Below are 12,762 nucleotides of genomic sequence, written 5' to 3' on the forward strand. Positions count from 1 at the left end.
GCCTCACCTCACCCCTCAGGTCTCAGCTGACCCTCTGGGAAGTGGACCAGCCGCAGAAGCTTCTGCAGGGGTCAAGGATCTTTCTTCTAGGTTCAGTGCCCCAGAACCAGAGAGTCCTTAGCTATTTTAGGCAATGTCAATGGGCCCCTTATTGTCCTAGTGACCCAGGGAAGGCCTGGAAGCCCCTCCCAAAGGTACCAGCAAAGGCCCTGCCCCCTGGGCATCCACCAAGCCAGTTGCTTGGCCCACACCAGCTGTGAACCCGCCTCCCTCGAGTGTCTCCCTCTCCCATTGGGTGGTCCTCTGGGAGATCAAGCCACGTAGGGGCTGAGGCTGGCATCTCTGACATTCTGTTGCCTCCTGGCAAATAATTGCACAAAATTAGCAGCCCATTAAAAAACGTCCCTGCCAGCCCACCCTTTGTCACAGGCAGTCGACCATTAAGAAAATCAGATCCACATTCCTCCTTGCTCTGCTCTAGAGGACTGGGGCTGGTGAGTGCCTAAGTGCAGGCCCTTACCTTTCCCCAAGCTCTGGAGATGATCCCAGGAGCTGCTCTCCTTCCTCTAAGATCAAGGTGAAGCATGGGGGCCTGGAGAGCCCAGAGTCTCCAGCCTGGGGTTCTACTGGCCTGGAGAACACATTGCTACGTTATGGCCACCCTCCACTGACCTCCCTGCTCTCTGCACTGCATCTCCAGGAGGATCCTGCTGAATTATGCGGTGTACAACCCAGCCATTGGCTACTCCCAGGGCATGTCGGACCTGGTGGCACCCATCCTGGCTGAGGTCCTGGACGAGTCAGACACCTTCTGGTGCTTTGTGGGTCTGATGCAGAACACAATCTTTGTCAGCTCTCCTAGGGACGAGGACATGGAGAAACAGCTGGTGAGGCTCTCAGATGTGTGTGGCTTGGCTGCTGTGGGTCACCAAGCAGTGGGAAAGCCAAGGTGGGCCTTGCTGATAGACTGTGGGGGTGCTTAGCCCTGGGCCTGTGGACTAGGGACAGCTCCCCCAAGAGGGATACGTGCTGTTCCCAGGTCCCAGGACACATGCTGCCATCCCCACCTCACACTCCTGCAGTCCAGAGGGTCCTCATGTGGCCTCCCTCCTCCCTGCATGTGGCATCCTAACCCAGGTTCCCTGGGGGGAAGGGGTCACTATCACACCTGGCCCTGTGCTTTATAAAACGTGTTCTTAGGTGTATCTGGGTCCCCCACAGGGGACATAGCCAGGGTTCCTAGGGATGGGAATGGGAGGGGCTCTTGAAGCCGCCCTGAGGCCCACTGGATAGTCATCACAACCCCACCTCGAGGGCAGCAGGCCTGTTGTGCCCAGACAGCTCTCCTCCCACCATGACCCCTGCTAACCTACACAGACCAGGCAGCAATGAAAATTGGGAGTGAGGAGGCAAAACTGGGTAAGGTGGGGCCGGGAGTGCCCACTCTTTGTGCACTCCAATCACCTGTCAGGTGCTGCTGGCGCTAGGACGTGGTCTCGGGTCCCCAGTCTGAGAGATTCTCAGCCTGGAAGCTGATAGTGCATGGGCAGGATGCTGAGTGTGCTAGGGAGTGATACAGAAAGAGCTCTGGTGATAGAGAGGGAACCAAGAGGAGTCCCAATGTCTCCTTGGGCCAGGCTGACTCCACGGCACATGGGATCTGGCCATGAACATTGCCAGGCCTGCCAAGACTTGGCTGAGCAGGGATTTTTGGGCAGTGACACTGGGTGGCCCAGTCAGGTTGGTGGCTCACATGCAGTGAGCGTCGAGCTGAATGGAGGGCCTCGAATGCCAGACCAAGGAGCACTCCTGTCGACCAGCTATTAGGAAGCTGATGAAGACTGTGGATAGGAGAGCAGGACACAGCAGGGGGACTGGAGGAGAGGGAGCCAGGAGCAGGGAGGTGGGGACGTAAGGGGAAGGGAAGGGGCACCAGAGCAGGGGCGGGGGGCATCCATGAGGGAGGGAGGAAGGGGGTCAGCTGCCTGCCTGGACTTGTTGACCCTGCTCTGGGCCACTAGGTGAAGAAACTGGCCAGTCTGGAAGGATCCTCAGAATCAGTTTCCATGCCACCCCAGTGGCTGTCTCAAGTAGGAACAATGGGCTGTTTGTGTGGGAAGGGGCCTGTGAGTCACCAAGACCCCCCCGTAGGATCCCCCGGCTGTGATCTCAGCCGAGCCTGCCCACTCCACGCTCTCTGTGTCGGCCCTGTGATGTCAGGTTTCCACGGTACCTGGGGAGGCAATTACGGGCTCTGACGTGATTCGCCGCTGACGGCTCCACAGCATATGGCCCCGTGACTCGTTAGCTGCTGGAGATCGATTTTACAACGGTGCTGGTGAAGTCAGCAGCCCAAGCCGGACGCTGCCAGAAATAGCCTTAATCTGGTCCCACGTCACTGGGTGGTGACCTGAAGCACAGGAATCAAGCCTCTCGGGGTTCAGAAATGCCCCCTCTCTGCTCTGAATCAGCTATGGGAGATGATGAATCTAGGTGATCGGAGTGGAAGGTTGTTGAGTGGGTGCGGGGGAGGGGGCGTTGTCAAAAGGAAGCTTTGCTCGACATCTCAGAAAGGAGGGGGTGTCAAAAACAGCCCATGTGGTGCCTGAGAGCCAGGGGTCTTCCTGGCCTCAGACCGGCCACCCGCAGGTTGCTCTTGCTGTCCCTTGCCACAGCCTCTGGAACAGTCCAAAATCTGGGCTAAACTGACCAGGACAGATGTGAGTCAGACTTCCAGTGACAGAACAGAATAAGTGGGTGGAGACCCATGAAGCAGATAGAGACTTCACGTGTGGCACACCTGCTCTGAGGGTAGGGGAGCCCGATGAGGAAGGGCCTCGGTGGGAGGGGGCTTCTGGGGCCAGGCAGGCAGGCTCATTCCTCTGGCCTCGCCCCCAGCTGTACCTGCGGGAGCTGCTGCGGCTGACCCACGCACGCTTCTACCAGCACCTGGTCTCGCTGGGCGAGGACGGCTTGCAAATGCTCTTCTGCCACCGCTGGCTCCTGCTGTGCTTCAAGCGGGAGTTTCCCGAGGCCGAGGCACTGCGCATCTGGGAGGCCTGCTGGGCCCATTACCAGGTGAGCCAGGCGGGCACACCTGGCGTACAAGGAGGGCAGGGTGCCCGCGTAACCGGGCACCTCCTCTGGGGTCCCCTTGCTCCACCATCCCTGGCCCCCCACAGGCCACATTCAGCCCCTCACACGGCGACTGCCTTCTAGTCCCACGTGGCCAGCCTCCGACCTGCAACTCGCCTCCCAAGTAACTGAAATCGATGCAAATTGCCCACTGACTGCACTCATTACCATGTTCTGGGGCTGAGCACGCTCCTGTCACAACCAATCAGCGTGAAAGACGTTGCGGGACCAAGCAGGACGCTGGTGCCCACATGCTGGACCCAGCGCCCACCTGCCTGTCCCCCTAGGGATGGTTCAGGGAAAGGGTCCTGAGATCCTGCTTCCCTGCCAGCCCCTCTGAGAGCCCGGGCCCCGCCCACTGTCGCCTCGCAGGGACGTGATTTCCCCTTGCCGTCCTTCATTATCAGCATCTCCTCAACAAATTCCCCTGAGAGCCTCTCGCTGGCCCTGTCACAAGGCTTTAACGCCCAAATTAGCAACAAGCAGGCCATGTTAAAGGATAGGCAAGTCTCTCTGAATCCATTAGCCTTAAAAAAAAAAAAAATAGTATTGACGCATCCGAGAGGTGGCCAGGACCATTTCTGCAAGACCGGCCTCCATCCTTCCTATGGCAGCTGGCGCAGCTTGGATTAGACAAACCTTGCTGATAGATGCGCATGCCCACCAGCGCTCAGAAATGTGCATCAGCGTCTGCCCTCCTTACTAGTGTTGAAGAAGGATTATGTCTGATAGAAGTGAGTCTGAAGAAGCCCGCTGCTGGTACCACGGGCTGTTTCGTATTCATCCATCCTCGCCCACCTCCTCCTGCTCCCTCCTGGCCCAAGTCTGGGCTGCATTTCCTGTGTGGATTAGCCTGCTCTGTGTGTACTGCAGGGTGGAATCTAGGAAGCACTGGCAAGGATGGTCCAAAACACTGGATCACGTTTAAAAGAAAAAAAAAAAATTGTGTCTGCTTTGCACAAAGCCTCATTGCATCTTTTCTAGCAGCAAATTTGCCACCTTCGGGACATCACATTTAAGCTAATGTTACATGTGAACCCAGAGCATCACCCAACAGATGGGGCCATTTCTCAGGCTAAATTTAGCCTCATTTGGCCCCACCCCTTGATCAAATTAGTGGCAGGAGGTTGAGGCGGGGGATAGTAGGATGGTGGTAGTGGGGGTAGGCTAATTCATTAGAGTGAGCTCTGGCGGGAGGTGGGGGGCGGTCACTACCAGCTGGTTTAACTTTAAAGTGTCCCCAGAGTGTGAAGGGCTCTGTTTTATTCATTTATTATACTTCCAGTTTGCCCTCAGGGGATAGGCCCTGGGCCTGGTCCAGAGAACTGGGGTTAGTCCGGTACTGCCCTCCAGCCGCTTTTAGAATGTGCACCACCTTATCTTCCCCATAATCCTCTCCCAAAGGAGCTGGACATGAACCTTCCTGAAACTTCTCCGCTGTCCTGTCCCCACCCTACCCCACCAGCCCCAGCCGCAATTCAAATAGCTGCAGAAGGATCGTTCTGAGCCGCAGCAAGACTATTCCGGATTAATTCAGAGGAAGGGGCTGGGCAGTCTGGGAATGGCCTCTCCAGAGTGGGTGGGCTGTGGGGTGTTTGCTGCCCGTAACCTCTGCCCGCGCATCCAAGGCTCTGCCTGGCCCTGTTTGGGAAGGAACAGGGTTCTGTCTGGCTGGGTGGCCAACGTCAGGAGACTAAACACAGGCTTCCTGGTGGTCCTTGTCCTTCCTCTGCCCCTGGGAGCTAGTGTGACTCAAAGGCAGTGTGCCCTCAGAGCATCCGGGCCGGAGAGGACACAGGATGTACCCCGTGAGGACCAAGCGCCAGCATCCTGCTGCAGGCCTGGCCTTGCTGGGTAGCAAAATGTGAGGCAGCCTGCAGGGAAGGCAGCGGAGTCCTCAATGGGGCCTGAAATCTGGTTAAAGAGGGTGGGCTCATTGTAGGGAACTATGCGGAGCTGCTGTGCTTGGCTCTGAGGCTCTCATCCCCAGTTTTCTTACCAACAAACCTAAGAGTCATCTCAGCACAGTGACCAGTGGGTGGCTGCCGGAAAGTTCATCTTCCTTGATAGCATGTTCCACCACCCACTGGAGCAGGGTTCTGACTCACCATCTCTCAAGACCCCAGAATGGGTAGTAGCCAGGCTTCAGAGGAGCATGTTCTTTGCCCATGTGCTGGAGAGGCTCCTAGAGGGCTCCCCAAAGGGGACCAGCTGCCTGTCGGTGACCAACCCCAGCATCTCCCTTTCACGCATCACAGCAGCCTTTGGATGTAGGTGCTGACACTGGTCCATTTGCAGGTGGGGAAACTGAGGAGGCTGATGGGCTTGCCGAGGGCTGCACAAACCCAGACGGCCTCACCTGGGAGCCCTTGACCCCATAGCTCTGCTTGTGGCCTCTACCGGCAGTCAGGACCCGGGGCTGGGTCAGGGGCCTTATCTGAACCCACTCTCTACCCCCCAGACAGATTACTTCCACCTTTTCATCTGCGTGGCCATTGTGGCCATCTACGGGGATGATGTCATTGAGCAGCAGCTGGCCACTGACCAGATGCTTCTGCACTTTGGGAACCTGGCCATGCACATGAATGGGGAGCTTGTTCTCAGGAAGGTGAGTGTGGCCCCCCAATGTGCAGCCCTGCCCTCCTTACACAGAGCCCCACCTCTACTTCAGGGCTCCACCCCTACAGGGGCCCCTATAAGCTCCACCCCCCACATTTATAAATTCCTGCCCACATGCAGAGCCCCGCCCCCACCCTCCATCCTGGGAGCTCCCCACCAAGGTCAGAATGTCTGGCAGCTGCTCAGGACGTGCATCAGGCTGACAAAAGAGGCCTCTCTCCTCATGGAAGGAACAGATTACCCATTTTGACAGACAGGTCCTCCACCGTGAGGCACCTCACTCATAGCCCAGAGCTGGGAAAACTAAGCAGAAGGCTTAGGAAGGGGAGGTGGCCAACCTTTCATCCAAGGTTAGTGGGATAAATGGGGCCTTTGCCACCTCCCTACTTCCCAGGCTCCTGCTGGAGACACCACTTCTTAACGCTTTCTGGTGTTTTCCAGGGGCAGCGAGGAGGGCCTAGGGTCTGGGGTGGAGTGGGCAGGAAGAGGGCTTGAAGAAGTCCTGCAGGGCAGAGAGGTGGAGCCATGGGGCCAGGCTGAGCCAGGGATGGACAGGGTGGGCCCCGTTCCACTTTTGGCAGCCCTATTCACCTTCCATATGAAGGCTGTTGGGGGAGCCGTCTTTGGGTCGAGCCGCATGGGAGCGCGGCTTGTGAAACTTCATAGCCCCTGCCTTCAGCTGGATCAGGGTGTTGAAAGGGATGAGGCAGGCAGAGCCCTCACCCTGGCCTGGCACAAGGAGCAGCCTCGGGTGCTGACTGTTGCTGCTCTTGGATCGCTAGCTGCCTGCTGTCCCTCATCACCACTGTCCTCTCTCTTTGCAGGCGAGGAGTTTGCTGTACCAGTTTCGCCTCTTGCCGCGGATCCCCTGTAGCCTGCACGACTTGTGCAAACTGTGTGGGACTGGCATGTGGGACAGCGGTTACATGCCTGCCGTGGAGTGCACGGGCCAGCACCCAGGGTCGGAAAGCTGCCCGTATGGGGGCACCGTGGAGATGCCTTCCCCCAAGCCCCCCAGAGAAGGCAGGAAGGGCCCAAAGGTGCCCCGAGAAGGCTTCAGTTTCCGCAGATAGGTTGGGCTCCCTGCACTGGACGAGGGGTTAGGGGACCTCTGCTGGGTCCCAAGCATGGGGGAGGGGGTGGGGATGGGCGTGGAGGGGACAGGATGGTAGAAACGGAAGGAAAATGCCCTTGAGCAACATGAAGGGAAACTTTTCGTATTAAGGACAAAATTGGAGTCCGGACGTGCCAGAAATAAAACCCACCAGCTGCCCAGAGAAAAGTCGGCTCCCCAAGCAGCGGGACCAGGATGCACGGCCACCCTACCTGGAGACGCAGGCTTGCTGGGTTCTCGTGTTGCCCACCTCTGACGGATCTCAACACAACCCAGGAGTTCCTCCAGCTTCATCAGCCACCAAAGGGTATTATTGCCAGGTACTGGGAAAGGCAGAGACAGAGACAGAAGGAGAGAGTCAGCACTGGGGAGCCCAGAACAAGGGGGTCCCATCCAGGCCCAGAGACATCTTTGCAAGCTGGGCGCACCCCCTCATCAGGTTTCATTCTTTGAATAAATCAAACAGACTCCACAGCTTCTCCAGCCACAGCTGCAAAGCTGATGTGAAGACATCTGCCAAAAAAAAAAAAAGAAGGCCCCACTGATTTCAGGGTAGAGAGGTGTAAAAGCAGGAGGCTGGGGGTTTTCACACTGTCCGTTTCAACATCCGACCCTCTTGGTATGTGAAGGAATCTGCTGCCTGTGAGCCTGAGCACGGGCTGTTGAAGTGTTGGATTCTTCTCCCTTAGTTGAAGAATCGTCTACATTTAGCAGTGTTGAAGGCCATTTTCACCAAATACTGCGACCAACTTGGGGTTCGATGGGTCGAGGTATGTATGTGTGTGTGTGCACGCAAAATTCTCTGAAGGGAATCTGTAATGTTTGAGGGAAAGGGCACAATGTGAACTGACCAACAAGACAAAGGCAGCTGAAAGTGCCAGAAACACTCCCACTTCCCTGCAGGGTCTGCGTTCTGCCGTGACCGCCAGTCTTCTGTAAGTCAGCGTCTCCGGTGGTCAGATGCGTGAGCAACCACAGTACGATAGCCGTCACTCAGGGCAACCCTGCTTTCTGTGTGGGAACCAGGTCTTCTCAGCATGCTCTCCCTGCTCCCAGAGCCTCCCCAGTTACTCCTTCTGGGGTTTAGAGGAGGACAGACAAGGACACGGGAAGGCTCCCAGCCAGCATAGAAGACTGGAGCTATTCGCACGGGAACTGACAGGAACAAGGAGCCTGGAATCGTTCCTTGAATCCTCCTGAATGTCCTTCTGGGGAGAAAAATCCTTGAAGTGCTGAGAGTCATCACAGAGACACAGCCCAACCAAGGCTTCTTCCTGCCCCCAGCTTTACTCACTTAGAGTGGACGCTGCTGGATGGCGCCACTTTAAAAAGTTGTTTATCAACAGGAAAGAGGAAGTTATCAGCCTCTTCCCTTCTCAGCTTCTCTATGAGTCCATGTCCTCCAGTGGGCAGAAGACTGACACTGGGACTTCCAGGTTGCTGACACCTCAGTCCAGGAGCCTTTTGGGGAGACTATCCTGGAGCCCCATCAGTGCCCAGATCTTGGGGTACCAACCATTATAGTCCAGCAGCAGGGCCCAGGCTGGATAGACTTCTCATCTGCTCAGCTTCTGGGAAAAGAAGATTGCCTTTCCATCCAGAGGATGGCTCCTGATCTGTTATGGAAGTGGCTTGAGTTACCAGGCACTATGTTGACCCTCCTCTAGAGACCACATCTCCATGAACAGGTGTATCAGTTATCCATTGCCACAGTAATGCTGCATAACAAATAGCCCCCAAACATGGTGGCCTCAAATAGCATGCACTTAGCTAGCCCATGAGTCTGTGGGGCAGCAGCTCTGGCTGGGCGGTTCTGGTCTGGGTTGGACTATTAAGTTCCAACAGGGTGCTCACACATGTAGAGGTGTGTAGAGGTCAGATGTGGCTCTGCTCCATGCCTCTTACATCCTTCCCACAAGCCAGTCCCGGCCAAGGCAAAGGTGCAGAATCAGAAGTGTGTAGGCACCTTCCCAAGCCTTGACAGATGCTGCCCCTGCTCACCATCCCATTGGCCAAAGCCAGTCACCTGGCCAGACTCAGCATCTAAGGGTGGGGAAATGGAACTTCCTCTGCAGTAAGAGAAGTCACATGCCTAGGGGCTGGGGACTCAGGGAGGGGTGAGGAACCAGACGGCTGGTAGGCAGCTGGAATTGGGAGTCTACCATTACCGCCACAAAATCCTGGTCTAGATAACACTGTTTTGGAACTCGCCTTTTACCAGGGGCATGACTTTCTACTGAAGGGACTGGAGATGCCTAAACGGGGAAAGAGTGCGCCCCTCCCTTCCTCTGTAGCCAGAGTGCATCTGCACGTTTTCTGATACCTTGTGCCTTTGGGCTGCTGTGTGGGGTGGAGGGAGAGGGGTCCTGGGTTCCCTCACTTTGAGGGTCCTGGGTGGAAAGCACTCATTCTGAACCTACCACAGCCCCTAACCCTCACAACTCCCCAAGACCTTGTACCAAGTGCCACCCCTGCCTTCACTGCTCCGACCTCACACTCTGTGTGCTGGGCTGGGCCCCAGTGTGGTCTGGGCTTCATGGAGCAGCCAGGACCTCAAAAAGCCGAAGACTTGGGTGTATGGGCTCTGTGAGGTCCCACTGCTCCGGAGGGATGGAGAAAGCCCACCCTTATACGGCTCCCTTAATCTGGATGCAATTAGAGGAAACCAGCCAAAAACCCTGTGGCAGCTGTTGCCCCAGGATTATTCCCAGCCAGCAAAAGGCATTAGGGTGATAATTCAGTCATTAGACTTCTAGCCTTCCCACCACCAGAACGTGCAAATACGGGATAATCAGCCCGGCACGGCCATCTTCCCTGATGCTGCTTATTTAACCCATTTTTTAAAAATGACACTTAATGTTATTGGCTGGTGTGCGTGTGCACGCATACTTACAAGTTTCCCCACTGCTAATGTCTGTGCTGACGTTACCTGATGTCGTCGGGGCCTCTGGGAAGAGAGGGCACCTTTGATGCACACGTGCTGGTGAGGAAAGGGCAGAGGGGCACAGACTCACCAGCCCAGTGTGGGGTTCACCCTCCCAAGGAAGGGGAGACAATGGCAGGATGAAGCTGGGCCCAGGGAAGGTGGGAGATGCACAAGCTGGGGAAACAGTGGGATTGGGGTCTGATTAAGTGCAGAAGGGAACAGTGTGCTATTCCAGAAGGTTCTGACTTAAGTCCCAGCAGGGAAGACTTGGAACTCACAAATCAAGGGAATCGGTGTTCTTGAGCCAATTAGGGAGGGATGGGCAGGCTGGGGAGGACCCGCCTCCAGCCCAGTCCACCTATGCAGAGGAGGAGGGTCTGCAGTCCAGAAGCGCAGTTCCATTGGCAGACGTGGGCTGGACGCTATTAGCAAGCAGCGCTGTGTTGTCTTGATCGGACAGGACAGTGTCAGGCACGACGGAGGTTTTTGAATCCAGGACCTTTGTGTTTTCTGTCAAAGCCTGCTGGGGGCAGACAGCTAGACAGGATGAAGATGCTGGTCCTGAAATGAGGGCAGAAGTGGCTGGCAGAGGTCCCCCAGCTCTGACCTTTGATTGGGAAACAGGGCAAAATCTGTAGTGGGGGGGGGCCTCTGTGGCCCCGGTGTTTTGTGAGGTCCCTCTGAGCTCTCTCGTCTGAGTCTTGTTTGGTAGAAATAGCTGGGAAGCAGCAGCAGCAAGGTGGGGTGGGAATCTGCTCAAGGCTGTGCCCTGGCCCTGCGGAAGCCTCCATCTCCTGTTTAGCCTCTCCTCCCCCATGGAGGGAGAGTGGGTGGTGGCAGGAGGACCTGGGTTCACCCTGCTGAGGGAAGGAAGCCTCTTCCAGTTTGTCTGCCCAGCAGAGGCCCCTAGAGGCTGCCCTGCCTCAGAGGAAGGAGGCGGAGTGTCCCCGGGAAATCCCACACACACGTGCAGGGGTGTGGCCGGCCTGGGAGCTGTGCCATGAACCCACAGCAAGGGGAGGGAGCCTGTGGGTCTGGCCTGAGCCTGGGCACTTCCCCTGGAGATTCTGGGGAACCAGATGGCCCAGGATCTGATTAGCCTTGGATTTCTAAGCTGGGCTGCAAGGCCTTCCCTCCAAGTGAAAGCATTCTGTCCCTGGCTATCCCTGACTGAGAAGAGGGACCTGCCCCCACAGTTGTGAAGCCTAAGGACAGGGCTCCCCTACAGAGGGTGAGCAGTGCTGTGTAGAAGGAAGACACTTACCTAGGGGTCAGGAACCTGTTTCCCGTCCTGCCTCTAACCCTTTCCAGGTGCATGACCTCCCCACCCTGAGCCTCGGGTCCCTCATCTGTAGAATGGGAACACTGCCTCTGGCTTAGTCCACCTCACAGGACTAGTGCAGGGACTCTCCAGGTGACAGTGTCATGAAGATGGTTTCCCAGTCCCGGGGACCTCACCTGCCACTCAGGGAAGAGACCTGGCCTTGCAGCCTTGGCCGAGAGGCGGTGTGCTCCCAATCTGAGAGCTCACCCTGCTCCAGGAGTCAGCAAACCCCCACCCTTCCACACATCCACCTGACTGCGCGTCCCCAGCTAGGGGTACTCCTCTGTGCCTCTTCTGTGAAATTCACCCCAGGCCACCTCTCTCCTGCCACAGGGAAGACTCACCGTGAGCCATGACCTTGGTGACCCCGAGAGACGTGTCTGTGTGCAGCGTGCCTGGCTCTGCATCAGGACGTGGTCCAGGCCTCAGGGTCCTCCCCTGGGGCTGTGAAACCCACTCGAGCCTGGAGCAGGGAGGGGGCTGTGGCCCCCCGTGTCAGGCGTAGAGACTGGAGAGGGATGTCCCTAGGCCTCTGGGGGGCAGGGCGGGTGTGCAGACAGGCTGCAGGCATCTGGCCATTAAACACATTGCACTCAATTTCTAGGTAGGAAAGTACGTTTCCAGTTGAGAGATCAAGTCACTTGGTCTCTCCAGCACCTTGGGTTAATCAGAGGGCAGGGTTTCTGTTGTCTTAGGGAAAGTTTAAAGAAATTTCCACCATTACCAAGAGATCACTGATGTCCATGGCAAGCAATTCTTTCTCTGTATTTTATTTTGTTTTTTAAATACGATCGCCTGCTGCCCCAGGCTTGGGACTGGCCACTCTGACCGCTGGGGCCCCAGCCCCCACAATGCTTCCGGCTCTCATGGATCCCACTGCAAAGTAAATAAAATCATACTGACAACAAACATATGCTCTGCGGCACCTCTAAGAGGTCTGACAAGGTTTGTCAGGTCCAAATGTGGCAGGTTCCGGTGCTGGGTGAAGAGGGCCCCCATGGAAGAGTAAGGAGGGCCAGAGGGCTGGCCAGTGGCAGGCCCTGCTCTGGGGAACCTGGCCGGCGCCCCAGGGGTCCATCAAGCATCTGAAGGGGACAGGCACTTAGCCTGCTAGAGGGGAGGAGCTGCTTGCCTCCCTGATGGAAAGTTAGTGGGCAAGTGCCCATGAACCCCGGTAACTGGGAGCCCTGAGACCGGCCCCAACACCTGGAAACACACAGCATTTTATTGAGATTTAGCTGCTAGGCCTCCAGTTTCAGGAAAAGCCAGAGTCTTATAAACTTTTTGCGGAGGCAAAGAAGATGAATTTGACCTTGTTAAGGGTGGGATTCAGGCATGGTGCTTCTCTCACCTCCATGCCCTGGAGCCCTACTGCAGGGAACATGCCCCAAGGATTACAAGGAGGTGAGCAAGGGGGCGGGAGCCCATCTGGTTCTGGAGCATGCTGGTGGGTTGCAGGCTCTGGGCCCCAACGTAGTGCCTAAGGGCTTGCAAATGGTTTTTTGTTTTTTGGTTTTCTATGTGCCTTTCCGTCCTTTGCCTGAGAGGGGAGGAGGGCTTATGTGCCACCATCTGAGCGTTGGCACCAAGGGTCTCGTGTCTTCAGGGTCTGTCTCACTCTCCACCTACCTGGTCTTGGCTGAG

At 56.5% G+C, this 12,762-nt stretch overlaps 1 protein-coding gene across 4 annotated transcripts in view; it reads left to right on the plus strand.

Moving 5' to 3' along the window:
* The window catches only part of TBC1D16 (TBC1 domain family member 16), an 87,863-nt gene extending 75,848 nt beyond the window's left edge, over window positions 1-12,015 (plus strand). For 2 of the 4 annotated variants that reach the window (XM_052657433.1, XM_052657436.1), the window contains exons 9-13: window positions 701-887; window positions 2,899-3,078; window positions 5,597-5,743; window positions 6,579-6,827; window positions 6,980-12,015. In XM_052657433.1, the coding sequence (XP_052513393.1) occupies window positions 701-887; window positions 2,899-3,078; window positions 5,597-5,743; window positions 6,579-6,827 (763 nt within the window). In that variant the 3' untranslated portion in view covers window positions 6,980-12,015. Of the gene's footprint in view, window positions 1-700; window positions 888-2,898; window positions 3,079-5,596; window positions 5,744-6,578; window positions 6,879-6,979 lie in introns of those variants that run through there. The other 2 variants (XR_008201006.1, XM_052657435.1) reach the window with 2 other exon arrangements.
* Window positions 12,016-12,762: the final 747 nt, after the last annotated feature.

The sequence above is a fragment of the Budorcas taxicolor genome, chromosome 19 (genome assembly GCF_023091745.1).
Source record: "Budorcas taxicolor isolate Tak-1 chromosome 19, Takin1.1, whole genome shotgun sequence".
In the NCBI taxonomy this organism is placed as follows: Eukaryota; Metazoa; Chordata; class Mammalia; order Artiodactyla; family Bovidae; genus Budorcas; species Budorcas taxicolor.